This window comes from Phaseolus vulgaris, chromosome 4 (assembly GCF_000499845.2).
Source record: "Phaseolus vulgaris cultivar G19833 chromosome 4, P. vulgaris v2.0, whole genome shotgun sequence".
In the NCBI taxonomy this organism is placed as follows: Eukaryota; Viridiplantae; Streptophyta; class Magnoliopsida; order Fabales; family Fabaceae; genus Phaseolus; species Phaseolus vulgaris.
The window spans coordinates 38,138,541-38,154,029 of NC_023756.2; the positions used below are offsets into that span (position 1 = coordinate 38,138,541).

Here is a 15,489-nt window from a genome sequence, read left to right on the forward strand (position 1 = left end):
CACAAGATCCAACACTTTGCGTGGAAGAACATAGTGTGCCACTTTGGAATCCCAAAACGGTTGGTGTATGATAACGGTACCCAGTTTGTGAGCCAACAACTGGGCAAACTATGTACAGAGTTGGGAATAAAGTAGGTGTTCGCATTGGTCGAACACCCCCAAACGAATGGGCAGGTCGAGTCTTCCAATCGAGTCTTGCTCAGAGGTCTGAAGAGAAGGCTTGATAAAGCCAAAGGGACCTGTGCAAAGGAAGTTCCTAGAATTGTGTGGGCTTACCACACTACTCCCCAGTCCACGATCAGAGAAACACCCTTTTGCTTGGTGTACGGTTCAGACGCAATGATTCCAGTAGAAATGAAGGAGAACTCGCCACGTTTCCAGAACTTCGTGGTCGAAGAGTCCAATGAAGAGAGGAAGGTGAACCTGAATCAGTTGGACGAAGTAAGGGAGGAAGCAAGGATCAAGGCTGAGGCCTTAAAGAGAAGGGTGGAGTACAAATACAGCTCCAAGCTGAGACCTCGGCAGTTTCAGGTCACCGACCTGGTGATACGAAAGGTCCACCCGTACCATCTAGAGAACAAGTTGTCCCCCAAGTGGACTGGTCCTTTCAGAGTGACAGAGGCCCTTGGGAATGGAGCGTACAGGCTCGAGACATTAGAAGGTGGGGCGATCCCTCTTACTTAGAACGCGACCAACCTTAAGTTTTATTTCAGTGAAGTTGTTTGCATTGTACACAGTTTTAGGGGACACTCTAGTTTCCTTATAAGTGTTTTTTAACGAGGTCACCCAATAAAATTTAAGTTATTCAGTTAAGAAGTATGTTGTGCAATGCAGTTAATGAACCTCTCCCTTAGATTGATACACCAAGATCGAGAATAGTATGGTTTCTCGATGAGCCTCCCTCTTGTGTGAGTTCACCAAGGCTGAGAATAGTATGGTTCAATCGTTAAAAACCTGTCCCTTCACTTCGTACAACAAGGATGAGGTTAGTTACGAACCGTTCACTTGGCTTAGAAACACCAAGGTTTGGAATAGTATGGTTTCTTAGTGAGCCTCCCTCTTGCGTGGGAACTTCAAGATCGAACAGACCTACCCCTTGACTTCGTACAACAAGGATGAGGTCAGTTACGAACCGTTCACTTGGGTTAAAAACACCAAGGTTGGGAATAGTATGGTTCCTCAGCGAGCCTCCCTCTTGCGTGGGAACTCCAAGGTCGAATAGTATGGTTCGACAGGTAAATCCTCCCTTGCCCCATGGGCGAGGACGAGGTCAGTTAAGAACCGTTCACTTGGGTTAGAAACACCAAGATTGGGAATAGTATGATTCCTCAGTGAGTCTCCCTCTTGCGAGGGAACGTCAAGGTCGAACACTATAGTTCGCCAGTTAAATTCACTTCTCCCTCACAAAGCAAGGTCGAGATAGGAAATACGCACTTCTCCCTCGCTTGAAAGTCAAGATCGAGAACGCTGTGGTTCACCAGTAAGGCATGTCCATCGACCTAAGGAGAGTAGGGACGAGATCAGCAGGGAGACCTTTCCTTTATCTAACGAGTCGAAGATCAGAACAGAAAGTAAGGGTTGTCCCCCATCTTTGCACAACGAAGGAAAGACCAGGAAAGAGTTGCGCGCACATCACCAATGCCTTAAGACATCGAAGGTCGCAAGAAGGTTAAGCAAGAAGGGTGAAGCGTGCAACTTAAGGCGTGAATGTTCGTCCAAAGGAAATATTAGTGGAAGTTAATACAAGTAAAGCGGCTAATGACCAAGACAAAATAGATTAAGGAAGGGCAGATGTTCATAAATATATATATACACAAAGTACAAACTGTTCATTGAGAAGCTAAGTTACAAAACGAAAGAAGCTATTCCCTGGGCACGAGTTGCCCATCAACGACCCACTTTGACTGCGAATGGGGAAAGATCCACCTCAGGATGCACGCAGGCAAACTGAGTTATGGCATCTTGAAACCCCGCATCGTAAGCATCGGCGACGTCGTTGGTGAGCTCTTCCTCCGTTTGCTTGAAGAGCTCGATCTTTTGGGCAAGTTCCACGTCCACCTGGCCCAGTTGAACCTCGCGCTGGGTGGCCCTCTCCTCCATCTTGGCCATCTTGGTCTGCACCTCCTCTACCTTCTCCTCCAAATCAATCACTTTGTTGCGGAGAGGTAGGATCTTAGACTCAGATTGAAGAGACTCCTGAGACTTCTCGAAGAGAAGCCTTTTGGCTTCCTTCTCAGATTGTCGAAGCCTCTTGGCTTCCTTCGCGTGTGGAGGAGACCTTGGTCATGAGATCTAACTCTTCCCTCAGCTTCGCCATCGAAGCTTGCAAGTCTTGCACCTTGGACAGGGAGAGGTTGGATGCGATAAGATACTCCTCAAGGTCTGAGCCACGCGACCTTGGGTGGGGTCCTCACTCAGGCTGACCACCATCTCTTGGTTTTGAAAGCATTTAAGAGCTTGCTGGAGGATGGTTGGGAGCTCAGCGACATGAGGCGTCTGACGGCCTTCAGGAGCACTCTCCCCCCCCCCCCCCCCACCTTCGTGCACAATAAGGTCGCGAGGGGAGGAGGTGTTTGGAGGGTTGTCCCTGAAGGAAGGCGCGTGCCCACCAGTTGCCTTATGCGATGGTGCCTCAACATTGCCAACCCTTTGCCTCTTGAAGACAAGGCCTGAGTCGGTATCCTTGTCTTCGATACCAGTGGCCACCACCAGAGGTGTCAGGGGAGGAAGATTTGTAGGAGTTGAAGTACCCACACCGACAGCAGCAACCTTGCACTTGGGTGAGAAGCTCAGCCAGTTTTTTCTTCTTCTCCTCATTAAAATTCATGTCTGCATAGAAACGACAAAGAATAAGAAACTAAACGAACATGCAATTGGCAACAAATGTGAAGTAGAAATGAGAACAATACCTATATAGCTCTTAAGAGCTTTGGCGTAGAATTCAAGCTTGATCAACTTAGCAGTGTCGAACACCTTTCCCAAGCCCGAAAGGAGTTGGCACATCTCACGATCGGGCGAGGTCAGACCCTCGAGAATCCTAGGCTTTTTAAGGCCAGGCTTCTCCACCCAATAGAGGGGAAATTCGTCTAGAAGGGTGGGGTCATGGATGTTACAACTCACCTTGAAGAACTTCTTCCTAAAGCCCTTGTAGGATTGCTGGAAGAGAGTTAGGAGAACTCTCATTGCCACTGCATTAAAGCTCAGCCACAACCTCTTGCCGGGATTCTTCGCCTCGAAAAGTATAAGAAGACGTCCACGGAGGGCGTGTGGCTGAGGTGATTGCACAAAATGTTGAAGGCTCTTACAAAGGCCTGGCTGTTGGGGTGTGTAGCTGGGCAGGGGCCACGTTGATCTCTGTAAGCAACGCGCACTCGAACCCTGTATGTGGCAAGCGGAGCTTGACCCGTTTGAAAATGGTGGAATACATGAAGAAGAAAGGACCTCTAGCTGGGTTCACGCAATCATCGGCGCACATGGGTTCACCTTTCTCACAAGGCAGAATCGATACATACGCGTCGTGCTCCCTCCCGAAGACACGACACTTCTCATCAGCTTCACCCTCCCTGTACGTTATTACATCCTGGTTGGAGGTGAATTTGGAGGTTTCCGCTAATAAGTCATTAGGAGCCCAGTGGTAGAGGTTCTGTAGTCAATAGAGGGAGGGGGGTTCTGTGTTGTTTTGGTTCTGGCCATCTCGAAGAGAGCTAAAAAGGAAGAGGATAAAGGAAGAAAGGTGAAGGTTTAGAAGAAGATGATGGCGCAACCCAGGAAACCCAGATAAACATAAAGTGCAGAAAACCTAAAAAGCGGAAAACATAAACAGTCCTAGAACAATTATAACATGTTATGGGCAGCGAAATCATAAAGCAAGAACAAACAACGAGTAAAAATCATACATTTGATCGAGTAGAGTTTGAAGGTCTAAGTTTTGAAGAAAAAAGAGAGAGCGTTTCGAATGAGAGAAATGCTTGGAAATGATTTGCTTAAGTCAAAGTAATGGAACAGTGAAGAGAGCATAAGTGTTTAAAGGTTTAAGCAGTATACGAAGAAGCGCAAGCACCAACAAGTGATAATTGTTGATCTTGCCACGTGTACGGTGATTTAAAAAAGTGTGGTGAGACGTCACTTCGGTGTACTGTTCACATCCTGTCACCCAGTGCCACGTAGGTTGCCTAAGGCGATCACTTAGTTTCTTCGTTGAGACAAGTTACAGCTCGAAACTGGGGGGCTTGTGTACCGACCAGTCCTTGGTCATCAACTCCAGTGACTGACCTCAGACATCGCACATCGGTGCCTGATAGTAAAGATGGGCCTCGTGAGGTGGGCTCTAGATACACATATTAGGGTGTTGGTCAGTCTTCGAACATCGGTACCATGGACCTCGACGTTGGAGATCGACATCAGACCTCGCTAGAAGAGGGAGAGATCGGACGTCGACGGTCTAAATAGTTATATTGGGCCACGTAATGTGGGCCCCATAATTACACTAGTTACTAGTTAAACATCAGTAATGGGAAAAAACCCTAAGACGTGAGGGATCCATGCAAGTGGTGTGTATAGCGCATTCAGGCACGACACGAGTAAATAATCTTTGGAGGCGCTAAGGCTCGTCATGTGAATACTTAGGGCACCCGTGAAATAGATGGCCCCAGAGATTTGGCGCACGAGTTGGTACCCAAGCGACCATTTTGTTAGTCGTTGCACTCTAGTTAAGGGAAGTTCTATGTGCCAAATTACGCTAAGATTGTGTAATAGCGGTGCAGGGACATTCTCCAAGGAACCCTATACATGGGTAATAGAACAAAGGTAAACCCTAGTTTCAACCTATATAAAGGGTGCTAAAATCCCTAGCAAGGTACACAAGTGCTAAGACTGAAACAACTTTATACACTTGGTGTTTCTCTGACCTAATACTGACTTGAGCGTTGGAGTGCAAACGACCGTCAAGGCGCCCTTTGTCTTTGCAAGTGAGAGATTCTTCAACCAAGGAGGTGCGATTCTCAGGCGGAGACAGGTGGGCCAGAGAGCGCCGTTCGAGCCAACCGGCGAGCGAGTCAACCGGCAAGAACATGAAGCATTGTATGATTCATGATCGGGACAATCATTATGTCAAGTATGTAGAGATGAATTGGATTTTATTCCAGGATTAGATTGGCTATCTGCCAATCACATTCTCATATTTTGTTGTCAACATAAGATAGTGTTTCCAAATTCCAATGAGTCAGAATCTATGTCTACAGAACAAGTGATGTGAATTGATTTTAGGATTACACATTTTTTATGGGTTACTCTTTTGTTTATGATTTTTGGATTAGCAGAATATGGTGAGAAACCCAAAGAAGATCCCCACTAGACACGAATTTAACCAAGTGGTTAAGTAAGTGTGAAGGTTCACTTATAGAGGACAAAGAGAAAAATACAATTATATGGTGTTGATGATGATGAGGTGCGAAAAAAAACATATAATGGAAAGCAACAGGATGGAAAAGAAGGAAAAGAAGAACACAAGAATATAAGAGGAATGGAAATGGTGCAAGGAAGACATGAAAAGGTAGAGGAAACTTATGGATGACGATGGTGGTCATGCCACTTGGAGTGGTGGGAGACTCCAAGATGAGTGGTGAAGAGTCGACGCTTGAAGTGCAGAGACACCCAAGACAAGACCCACATTTCTAGAGTACTCAGACTCACAAAAACACTCATGCAAAGTTTCTTTACTATATTGAAATTCAATGTGTTAATACATGAGGCAAGACACCTTTTATATATGAGAGAATGACTTGGAGAGCAAGATAGAAGGGTAGGGGTGTCAATTTGTGATAAACCTTCTAGAAGGTAGGTTAAAGAAACCCTAAACCTAGGTGCATATGTCATGAAAGGTGGCCTTGACACAAGCTCAAATTACTAAGCACACCCTACTCAAATTACTAAGTACACCCTAATTAAATTACTAAGCACACCCTACTCAAATCACTAAACACACCCTACTCAAGTTAATAAGCACACCCTACTCTAGCTTATTCTTCTATTTGAACCCCCAAAGTTAGCCCAATTTATTTACACGCATTTGTCTTGTAAGAAGACTAGAAGAAAGAACATTTGATGCTTTGGTCTATGCCCAATTCTTCTTCTGTTGAGGTCCTTATGAGGTTTGGTGGGACCTTGTCTTGGATGCTGAGATGAAGGATTTAATTGTGCAGTATCTGTTATGTCCTTGGTCATCTGCTTGTCTACTTGGCTTGTATCATGCCCCCAAGTTGGAAAGCATTCGACCTCGAATCTAGAACTCTTGTAAATAACATAGTTAGTTTGTTCACAGATAAGATATTGCAAGATGTGGGTTGTGATGTAAACTTATGTTCATGAAGCTTTGGGAGTTCATAGGGTTGAGTTCTGATCCTGCCGACAACTCGAGCGTGGAGGAATTGCCTCGTTGCTTCCTTGCCCTGCCTATGGCAACTGTGCTATCTGCAAGAGTGCTCTTAGAACCTTCTCTGGGAACTTCAAATGCAACCTGCAAAATACACAGACGACGCCTCTAGCGGCAGTTTGCACTCCAACGCTCAAGTTAGGTCACATAATCACTAATGAAAAATAATGTGTGTAAAAGTGTGTTTGTATTTCTCTCTGATTCTCTTTTTATCCCCCTCTGTGTCTGTGCCTAACAGAATTCTATTACGTTGTTCTCTGCGTGTGTCAGAATTCTGTTATGCTTTTGTACGAAAACGTACCACAGTCAGGGTCGTGGGTGTCTGGGTTTTCTGTCTGTACCTTTCACGACACGGAGTGTACCTTTATCTGGGCCGCGCCCCTCTCAGACAGCGACACGTGGAGGCATGCAACTCACATCTAACCGTGCACGTGACACCACCTGAAGGGCTCTAGCGCATCTCTTTGTGCGCCTAAGTTATTCCCTTGCGGAGTAACTTAGCGCGTTTCTTCCATCTGGGTGAATCGCACGTTCCCAGGGCTCCCTTGGCGTTGCTGGCCGAAACCTCCACCCTACTACCGCAGGGTCACCTCAAATCCCTTCTGAGCTACGACCCAGATGAGCCTTCTTGCGCCGTCGACAGGGAAAACGATTTTAATATCCGTATACGCATCCCTCCTCGAGGGATGCCCATCTGCGCGGATGATAGGGCTACCAATGGGGTGCCCTTCACCTTCGTCTACTCTGCCATCTTCAAGAGGTTGAAGTTGCGCCTGCCCTTCACTTTCTTTGAGAAGGAGCTGATGATGGAGCTAAATGTCGCCCCCTGCCAACTCCATCCGAATGCCTGGGCCTTCATACGGGCATTCGAGATCCTCTGCAATTACTTCGGGCATAACGCCTCCGTAGATGTATTCCTATACTTTTTCGAGGCGAAGAACCCCGGGGATAGGTCCTGGGTCAGCCTGAACGGGTGCTCTTGGGCCTGTATCAGCAATCCTTCAAAGATTGGAAGGGCAGGTTCTATATGATATCTGCTACCCCGCAAAGTCCAACATTGCTCGAGGGGTTTCCCCTTTACTGGGTTCCTGGAGTAGAATTCAAGAAACCCCGTGGCCTCGAAGTCATGGCCCCCTACGAGCGCGAACTATGTGGGCTGTTCCTAGGGGCAAAGTACAGCTCAGCTCTTCTCATCAAACACGAGTTTGATGTTTTGGCTCTGAAGAAGTACATAGGTAGGCTCTTCTTCTTTCACCTCTTAGGATACTTGCACATTCTCATGCATACTTGCATACATTTTGACCCACTTGCATAATTATGCCATCTAACTCTTCTTTTTTCCTTCGATGTAGACATGACTTTAGGGAAGGAAAGGAGGAAGGCATTGCTGGAGCTTGCCCGAATCCAGGGCGCCAACATGATTGTCTCTTCTTCTTCCACCACCGAACCCATCGCAGCTCCTCCTCTCTCGGTCGTGCTAGCTGAAGGCCTCGAGCCAGTGAGGAAAAGAAGAAGGCTAGCGAAGGCCTTTCCTTCATCTGCTACAGCTGCTGCTGCTCCTACCCCCTCAACCGAAGAGGAGAGTTCTGACTCTCCTCTTCTACACTGCAAGAGGAAACTTCCAGAGGTTGGGGGGGGGCTTCATCCCTTCAGCCTGGGGAGATTGAAGTGGTGGAAATAGAGGAAGGTTCAGCCTCGCCCCCTTCTGCTCAACCTGCCCCAGCGCCAACATCCTTCCCCTCTCCCCAACAACTACCATCTCCAGCTCCTCGACCACCATCTCCAGCTCCACTTCCATCTCCTCCCCCAGCAGGCCAAGCTCTTGGTCAATCCACTCCACCTGCTGGGGGCGATTCTGCTCACTCGGGGGGTCTCCCGGGACTTCTCGCATCACCACCACCACCACCAACCTCCACTGCTACTGCTGAAGGTGGTGGGGGCAGCTCGCGACCAAGCGGCTCTGGAGCTAGCAATGAGAATTTCAGCCGAGTCATTGCTTTGGTCCGACAACTCATTCACAGCCGGGAGCTTATCGAATGGAACGGAGAGGAGGTGGACATGCACTTGGCTAAGCAGATAGTGCTTTCCCTGGAGTTTTCCACCCAGCACCGCAAGCAACTAATCCTGGAGAAGAGGATCAAGGAGCTTGAGCATGACAAGGAGTCACTGCAAAGTGACTTTGAGGTTGCCCAAGGGTCCGTAGATCTGATGAGGGGTATGGTGGAAAAATCCAGGGGAGAGTACCTAGTGCAGGTCCAAGAGACCATCAAGACTGAGATCTTGATGGGGCAAGCTGTCAACTCTCTAGACTGTGAGGTGGTGCAACTGCGGAGCAAGGTGATCCACCTGGAGGCCGAGACCTCCTCCCTACGCCAACTGAACTCACAACTAGTGGGGGAGCTCGAGTCTACCAGGGAGACGACCGCTACTGGGGAGAAGAAGCTTGAGGAGGTGGTGAGCAAGCTGTCTGAGGCAAAGGGCCAATTGGAAGAAGCTGCCTCTTCCATTGCTGCCCTTACCACCGAGAAGAATGCTGCGGAGGCCTCAAAGCAAAAATTAGAAGCTGAGAACGCCGACCTTATGAGCGTGGGTGCTGAAGCCCTTGCTGACGGATTCGAGCTGGCGCTCGAGCAGATCCAATGCGTTCTCCCGGATTTGGACCTCTCACAGTTCAGCATTTATCATGAGGTGGTGGATGGAAAGCTCATTCCTCCTCCTTGAGTTCTTTTTCTTTTTTGTAAATTTATACTTCTGCACAACTTTTTGTACTTGGAATTTGTATAAAACTTGGTGTGAATACATACTCGTTTCAGCTATAAGCTTCTTCTCTTGTACTTTCTTGAGCTTCATCTTTCTTTATGCACACGACTAACTGTTAGCTAGCTTAGGTTTAGCGCGATCTTGTACTCTTTGATCTTGGCCTCTACTTGATCACGACTAGCTACTCCCTTAGCTTTGTCTTTAACAGTTCTTATGCATAGCTTCGTACTGGATGACTGACTAGGCGTAGTCTGTCTGCCTCAGCTTGTTGTGTAAGAATTTGTTTGGAAAAATTTCATCCGACAAGGCGAAACTGATCAGTCATCGTTCTTCAAGCAGCGTACCCACCAACAACTCATCAGTCATCGTTCTTCGTACTTCACTTTGCTTCTCTGTCGCTTTAGCGCTAAGTGCATAGAGGACATCGATCGTCAGAGGTGATACCTTGTTTTCTGGGGGAAGAAGAGTGTTTCTCGGTAACCCCTCTTACTTTCCCCAAGGTCATCAACCTTGGGCGGATCGGGTTATTCTTTCCCTGCCTCACTCCTGGGGTGAGAAGGGTTTAAACTGAGAGCTTTACTGGGCCAATATTGGTACATGCCAAGTGGGTAAGGACATTTGTCAAAATCCTTCCTTTCCCTCTCTTGGTCTTACTAGCACCCCTGGCCTTTCGAACCCTAGTCGCCTGCACTCACACCTGGGGTGAGGAGGACTTAGATCAGCGCCCATATTCGCACCTAGGGCGAATAAGGCCTAACCGACCACCTGCACTCGCGCCTGGGGCGAGGAGGATTTTAACTTGAAAACTTTCGCACACTTGATATACTGATAATCTTTTTATTGGGTGGCCTCATTAAAAACCCTTCTTAGGGAAAAGAGTGCCCCCTTATCTGTTCAACTGTTTTCAGTATATACACTGAGTGTGTCTTTAGCGCGAGAACGCAACTACTTTACAACTTAACTGAAATAAAATTTCAAGTGGGTGGCGTTCCACGTCCTGGGGATTGCTCCTCCTTCCAGAGTCTCCAGCCGATAGGCTCCATTCTCCAATGCCTCAACCACCCTGTATGGGCCTGTCCACTTTGGAGACAGCTTGTTTTCCATCTCATTCTGATGCGCCTTTCTCATCACCAGATCACCTTCCTGGAAGCGCCTGAGCCTGACCTTGGAGTTGTGCCTCCGTTCTACTCTTCTCTTGACGGCTTCAGCACTAACTCTGGGTTCTTCTCGCACTTCGTCCAGTAGGTCGAGATTCACCTTTTGCTCTTCATTGGATTCTTCGGCAATGAAATTCAAAAACCTGGGGGAGCTCTCCAGTATCTCTACGGGGATCATGGCATCCGTCCCGTATACAAGGCTAAAGGGTGTCTCATGGGTGCTGGACTGTGGAGTGGTAAGGTAGGACCATACGATTCTGGGGACCTCCTCTGCCCATTTTCCTTTGGCTTTCTCTAATCTTCGTTTCAGCCCCCTGAGCAGTACTCGGTTGGCTGACTCCACCTGCCCATTGGTTTGTGGGTGTTCCACTGAGGCGAAAACCTGTTGTATCTTTAACTCCTCGCACATCTTCCTTAGCTGATGACTTGTGAACTGGGTGCCATTGTCGGAGACCAGCCTCTTGGGTACTCCAAAACGACAGACGATGTTCTTCCAGACAAAGTGTTCAACTTTCTGTGCGGTGATGTGCGCGACCGGTTCTGCCTCCACCCACTTGGTGAAATATTCAATGGCCACAATGAGGAACTTGATCTGCCTTATCGCCAGGGGAAAAGGTCCCAGGATGTCGATTCCCCATGTGTGGAATGGCCACGGGCTATGGATAGACTTCAACTCCTCGGGGGTGCCTTATGCCAATCTGCGTGAAGTTGACACTGTTTGCAACGTTGAGCATACCTCACGCAGTCTTCCTTCAGCGTTGGCCAGTAGTACCCTGCGCGGAGGATCCTACTTGCCAAAGCGCGACCGCCCACATGACTTCCGCAGACCCCCTCGTGTAGCTCTGACATAAGCCTAATGCATTGCTCTCCATACACGCAGATCTGCACAGGATGAGAAAACCCAAATCTAAACAGGTTTCCATCAATCAAGGTAAACTTACTCGAGCTCCGCTTTATTCTTTTTGCCTCTGCCGGGTCCAGTGGGAGTACACCATCTTCTAAATACAACTGGTACGGTGTTATCCACGCGTCGGGCTCCCTCATAGCGCAGACTTCCATCATCTCATCGGTCTTTGCCGGTCGCGCTCTAACCCTTGGCATTTTGCTCTCTAGGCACATGAACCAGTTCAAACTCGGTGAAGGACGTCTTCAGGAGTTGTACATACTCTAGGTAAGCTGCCATCTGGGGATCTTTCGCCTGGAACTCCCCCGTAACTTGCCCGGTGACTAGCAAAGAGTCACTCTTAGCAAGCGGACTTCTTGCTCCCATTTCTCTTGCTAGCAACATTCCTGCGATCAGGGCTTCATACTCCGCCTGATTGTTGCTAGCCTTGAAGGCAAAGCGGAGGGACTGCTCGATCAGCACTCCGTTCGGGCCTTCCAGGATGACCCCAGCGCCGCTTCCCTGCTGATTGGAAGAACCATCCACTGATAATACCCATCGGAAGTCTAGCCCTTCCGAAGGTGTCACGACTGACGACAGCTCGACCACAAAGTCGGCGAACACCTGCCCCTTTATCGGTCCTCGGGGCTCGTACTGAATGTCGAACTCAGAGAATTCCACCGCGCACTTGACCATCCTTCCCGCTACATCTGGTTTCTTTAGCACCTTTTGGATGGGCAGATCTGTCATTACCACTACTGTGAAGCTGTGGAAATAATGTCTGAGTCTTCTTGCTGAGAATACCACCGTCAGGGTAGCCTTCTCGAGGGCTTGGTACCTTGTTTCAGGGCCTTGCAGCACCTTACTCAAAAAGTACACAGGTCTCTTGCACCAGTACTGAACTGACTGCTCTCTCCGTCACAGCAAAGTATAGACGAAGAGGGGTGCCTACCTGTGGTTTACACAAGACCGGCGGGCTTGCTAGGTACTCCTTCAACTTGATGAAGGCCTCCTCGCACTCCTGTGTCCAAAGGAATCTGCTGTTGCGCTTGAGACACTGGAAGTACGGATGACCTTTCTCACCTCCCGCGGACATGAACCGGGATAATGCCGCCAATCGACCGGTGAGTTGTTGCACCTCCTTCACCGTCGTTGGACTCCTCATTGCCACGATTGCGGCGCACTTCTCTGGATTGGCCTCGATTCCCCTCTCTGTCAGGAGGAAACCCAAGAACTTCCCTGCCTCCACGCCAAAAATACATTTCTCAGGGTTGAGCTTCAACCTGTACCTGGCGATGGTGGTGAATAGTTCCTCCAGATCGGCCACATGCTGCTCCTTTTCTCGGGACGTGACCACCATGTCATCTACATAAGCAAGCACGTTTCTGCCAAGCATGGGCGAGAGCACCCTATCCATAAGTCGCTGATAGGTAGCCCCCGCATTCTTCAGCCCAAACGGCATTACCTTGTAGCAGTACCAAGACCGTTCAGTCATGAACGTTGTCTTGCATTCATCCCTGGGGTGCATTCTGATCTGGTTGTATCCCGAGAATGCATCCAGGAAACTGAGCAGTTTCCCCCCTGACACGCTATCCACCAGAGCGTCTATGCTGGGTAGAGGGTAGGAATCTTTGGGGCATGCCTTGTTGAGGTCAGTGAAGTCCACACACATTCTCCACTTGCCGTTTGGCTTCTGAACCAGTACCACGTTCGCTAGCCACTCTGGGTACTGGATCTCCCTGATGTGCCCTGCGGCAAGGAGCTTCTGTGCTTCGTCGTGGATCACTTTCCTCTTCTCTTCGTTGAATTTCCTTTGCCTCTGCCACACAGGTCGGACTTTAGGATCCATCAACAGGCGATGGCAGAGGAAGTCAGGGTCGATTCCTGGCATGTCAGATGCTGACCATGCGAACGCGCCCATGTGCCTTTCGATCACCCCGGCGATCAACCCTCGCTCTTCTTCACCGAGCGATCCTCCCAACTTGAATTTTCTCCCCCTTATATCGACTTCTACCCACCCCTCAGCTGGGTGGGGTCTTCTTTCGCTGGCGATGACCGCCCTCGCGATCCCTGACTCGCGAGGAGTGATCATGCCCTCCTCCTCTGCTTCCACCTGAGCTACCTGGGAGCCCCCCAGCGTAGCAGCCTCCATCTCCTGATCGCCACGCATTCGCCTAACCACCGATCGTTCTTCGAACACACCTGGTGGTGGTGTCGTGGTGACATGGCATACGCTCCTTTTCTGCCTGAGGCTGTTCACATAACAGCGTCTAGCCTCAGCCTGATCTGACTTGATGGTTATCACGGTCCCCTCCATCGACGGCAGCTTCAGCTTCATGTGCCTCGTCGATGGCACTGCGCCCAACCTGCTGAGTGTTGGCCTTCCCATCAAGATGTTGTACGCAGAAGGGGCGTTAACCACCAAGTACCTTATCTTTTCGGTGAGGGCTGTCGTTCCATCGGTGAACGTCGTCCTTAGCTCAATGTACCCCCGCACCTCTACCTGATCCCCTGCAAAGCCATAGAGACATCCAGTATACGGCCTTAACAGATCGGGGGACAGCTCCAACTTGTTGAACGACGACCAGAACATGACGTCTGCCGAGCTCCCTTGGTCTACGAGCACTCTGTGCACTCGCCTTCCTGCTGTGATGAGGGAGATGACCACAGGATCGTTGTCGTGCGGTACAACGTCCCGCAGATCAGCTTTCCTGAAAGTGATATCTACCTCGGGGAAATGACCCTCGTCTACTGAGTCCACGGCCATTACCGATCGAGCATACCTCCTTCTTTGTGATGCGATGCATCCCCCACCGGAGAAGCCCCCCGCAATCGTCTGCACCTCCCCATGCACAGGGATTTCATGCTGCTGCTCTCCTGCCTGGGATCCTGTCGAGCGATCACCCGACGCCTCTCGCAGGTAATCTACTAGGAACCCAGACTTTACCAACTCTGCCAGTTGGTGCCCCAACGCCAAACAGGAGTGGAGTGTGTGACCAAAGGCTTGGTGAAACTCACACCACTCGTTCTTTTTTCTCCCTAGTACCTTGTCTGTCTTCTCTGGTACTCGGAGTCTCGCGGCTACAGCGGGAAGGGCGATCAGATCCGCCAATCCTACCATGAAATCATATCTTGGGGGTGCATTGTTCTCCCTTGCACGCCCCCTGCCCTAGTCCTTCCTGGGTGCATAAGGACGAGGTTTCCCCTGCACTTTCTTTCCCTCCTTTGCCTCATGCACCCTCGTGTGCTGCTGTTGCTTCCCTTGTCCACCACGCGGCTTCAGCGGTGCCGCACTTCCTCTTTTCTCAGAAACCTCTGTCTCTGCCACTATGTGCACCACCGCACGTCGCCGTATCTCCGCAAAGGTGCTGGGATGGCTCCTGATGAGGGATTCACTGAAAGGACCAGGCAACACTCCCTTCTTAAACGCATGCACCAGCATATCCTCGTCCTTGCTGGACAATCTAACCACTTGCGCTCCAAAGCGGTTGAGGTAGTCTTTCAGCAACTCACCTTGGTACTGGCGTACGTCGAACAGATTGTACGACACCACTGAAGGTGCTCTGTTAATGATGTACTGCTCAGTGAAGAGCTTCAAAAACTGATGGAAGGACGTGATATGACCCTCTGGCAGACTCACGAACCATTCCATGGCGATTCCTCTCAGAGTGCTCATGAACATCTTGCAATACACGGCATCTGAGCCTCCGGACAGCATGATCTGAGTGTGGAAGGCCGTCAGATGCGCTTATGGGTCTTCTACCCCTGTGAACGACGCCTTTATTCCCACTAGGTTGGGAGGTACCATGGTCTGCATGATTTCAGGGGAGAACGGCATAGGGAACGCTCTCGGAGGCGATGGTGGCATCGACATCCCTTCTCCAACCGCGCGTTCTCTCGGCGTCTGTAACGTCCTTCTCAGTTCCTCATTGACGTGATTCAGCTCATCGTTACTGCTCTGCGATGCAGCCAACTCCGCCTGCATCTTCTCTTGTTCAGCTCTCGACGCTGCGACAGTGTCCTGCAGCGCACGCATCATCTCCAGGACCTGCGCCATTGTCACAGCTTCTTCCTCGACAGATGGCTCAGGTGATGTTTGTCTTGTTCTCCTCATTTTCTCAGCAAAAACTCAGCAAAGACTCTGAGAAACCCTAGAAACTTTGGTGTGGATGGGACCACGACTCAAACGGGCCCCACGGTGGGCGCCAAATGATCCTGCCGACAACTCGAGCGTGGAGGAATTGCCTTGTTGCTTCCTT

The 15,489-nt window shown here is 49.6% G+C and overlaps 2 protein-coding genes across 2 annotated transcripts; one reads left to right on the plus strand and one right to left on the minus strand.

Moving 5' to 3' along the window:
- Positions 1–339: 339 nt before the first annotated feature.
- On the plus strand, positions 340–684 carry LOC137838770 (uncharacterized). Its single transcript, XM_068647996.1, has one exon. It carries the CDS (start codon positions 340–342, stop codon positions 682–684), a length of 345 nt encoding a protein of 114 aa, XP_068504097.1.
- Positions 685–14,399: 13,715 nt separating this feature from the next.
- LOC137838771 (uncharacterized) lies at positions 14,400–14,948 on the minus strand. The gene has a single exon (XM_068647997.1). It carries the CDS (start codon positions 14,946–14,948, stop codon positions 14,400–14,402), a length of 549 nt encoding a protein of 182 aa, XP_068504098.1.
- Between the last annotated feature and the right edge of the window lie 541 nt (positions 14,949–15,489).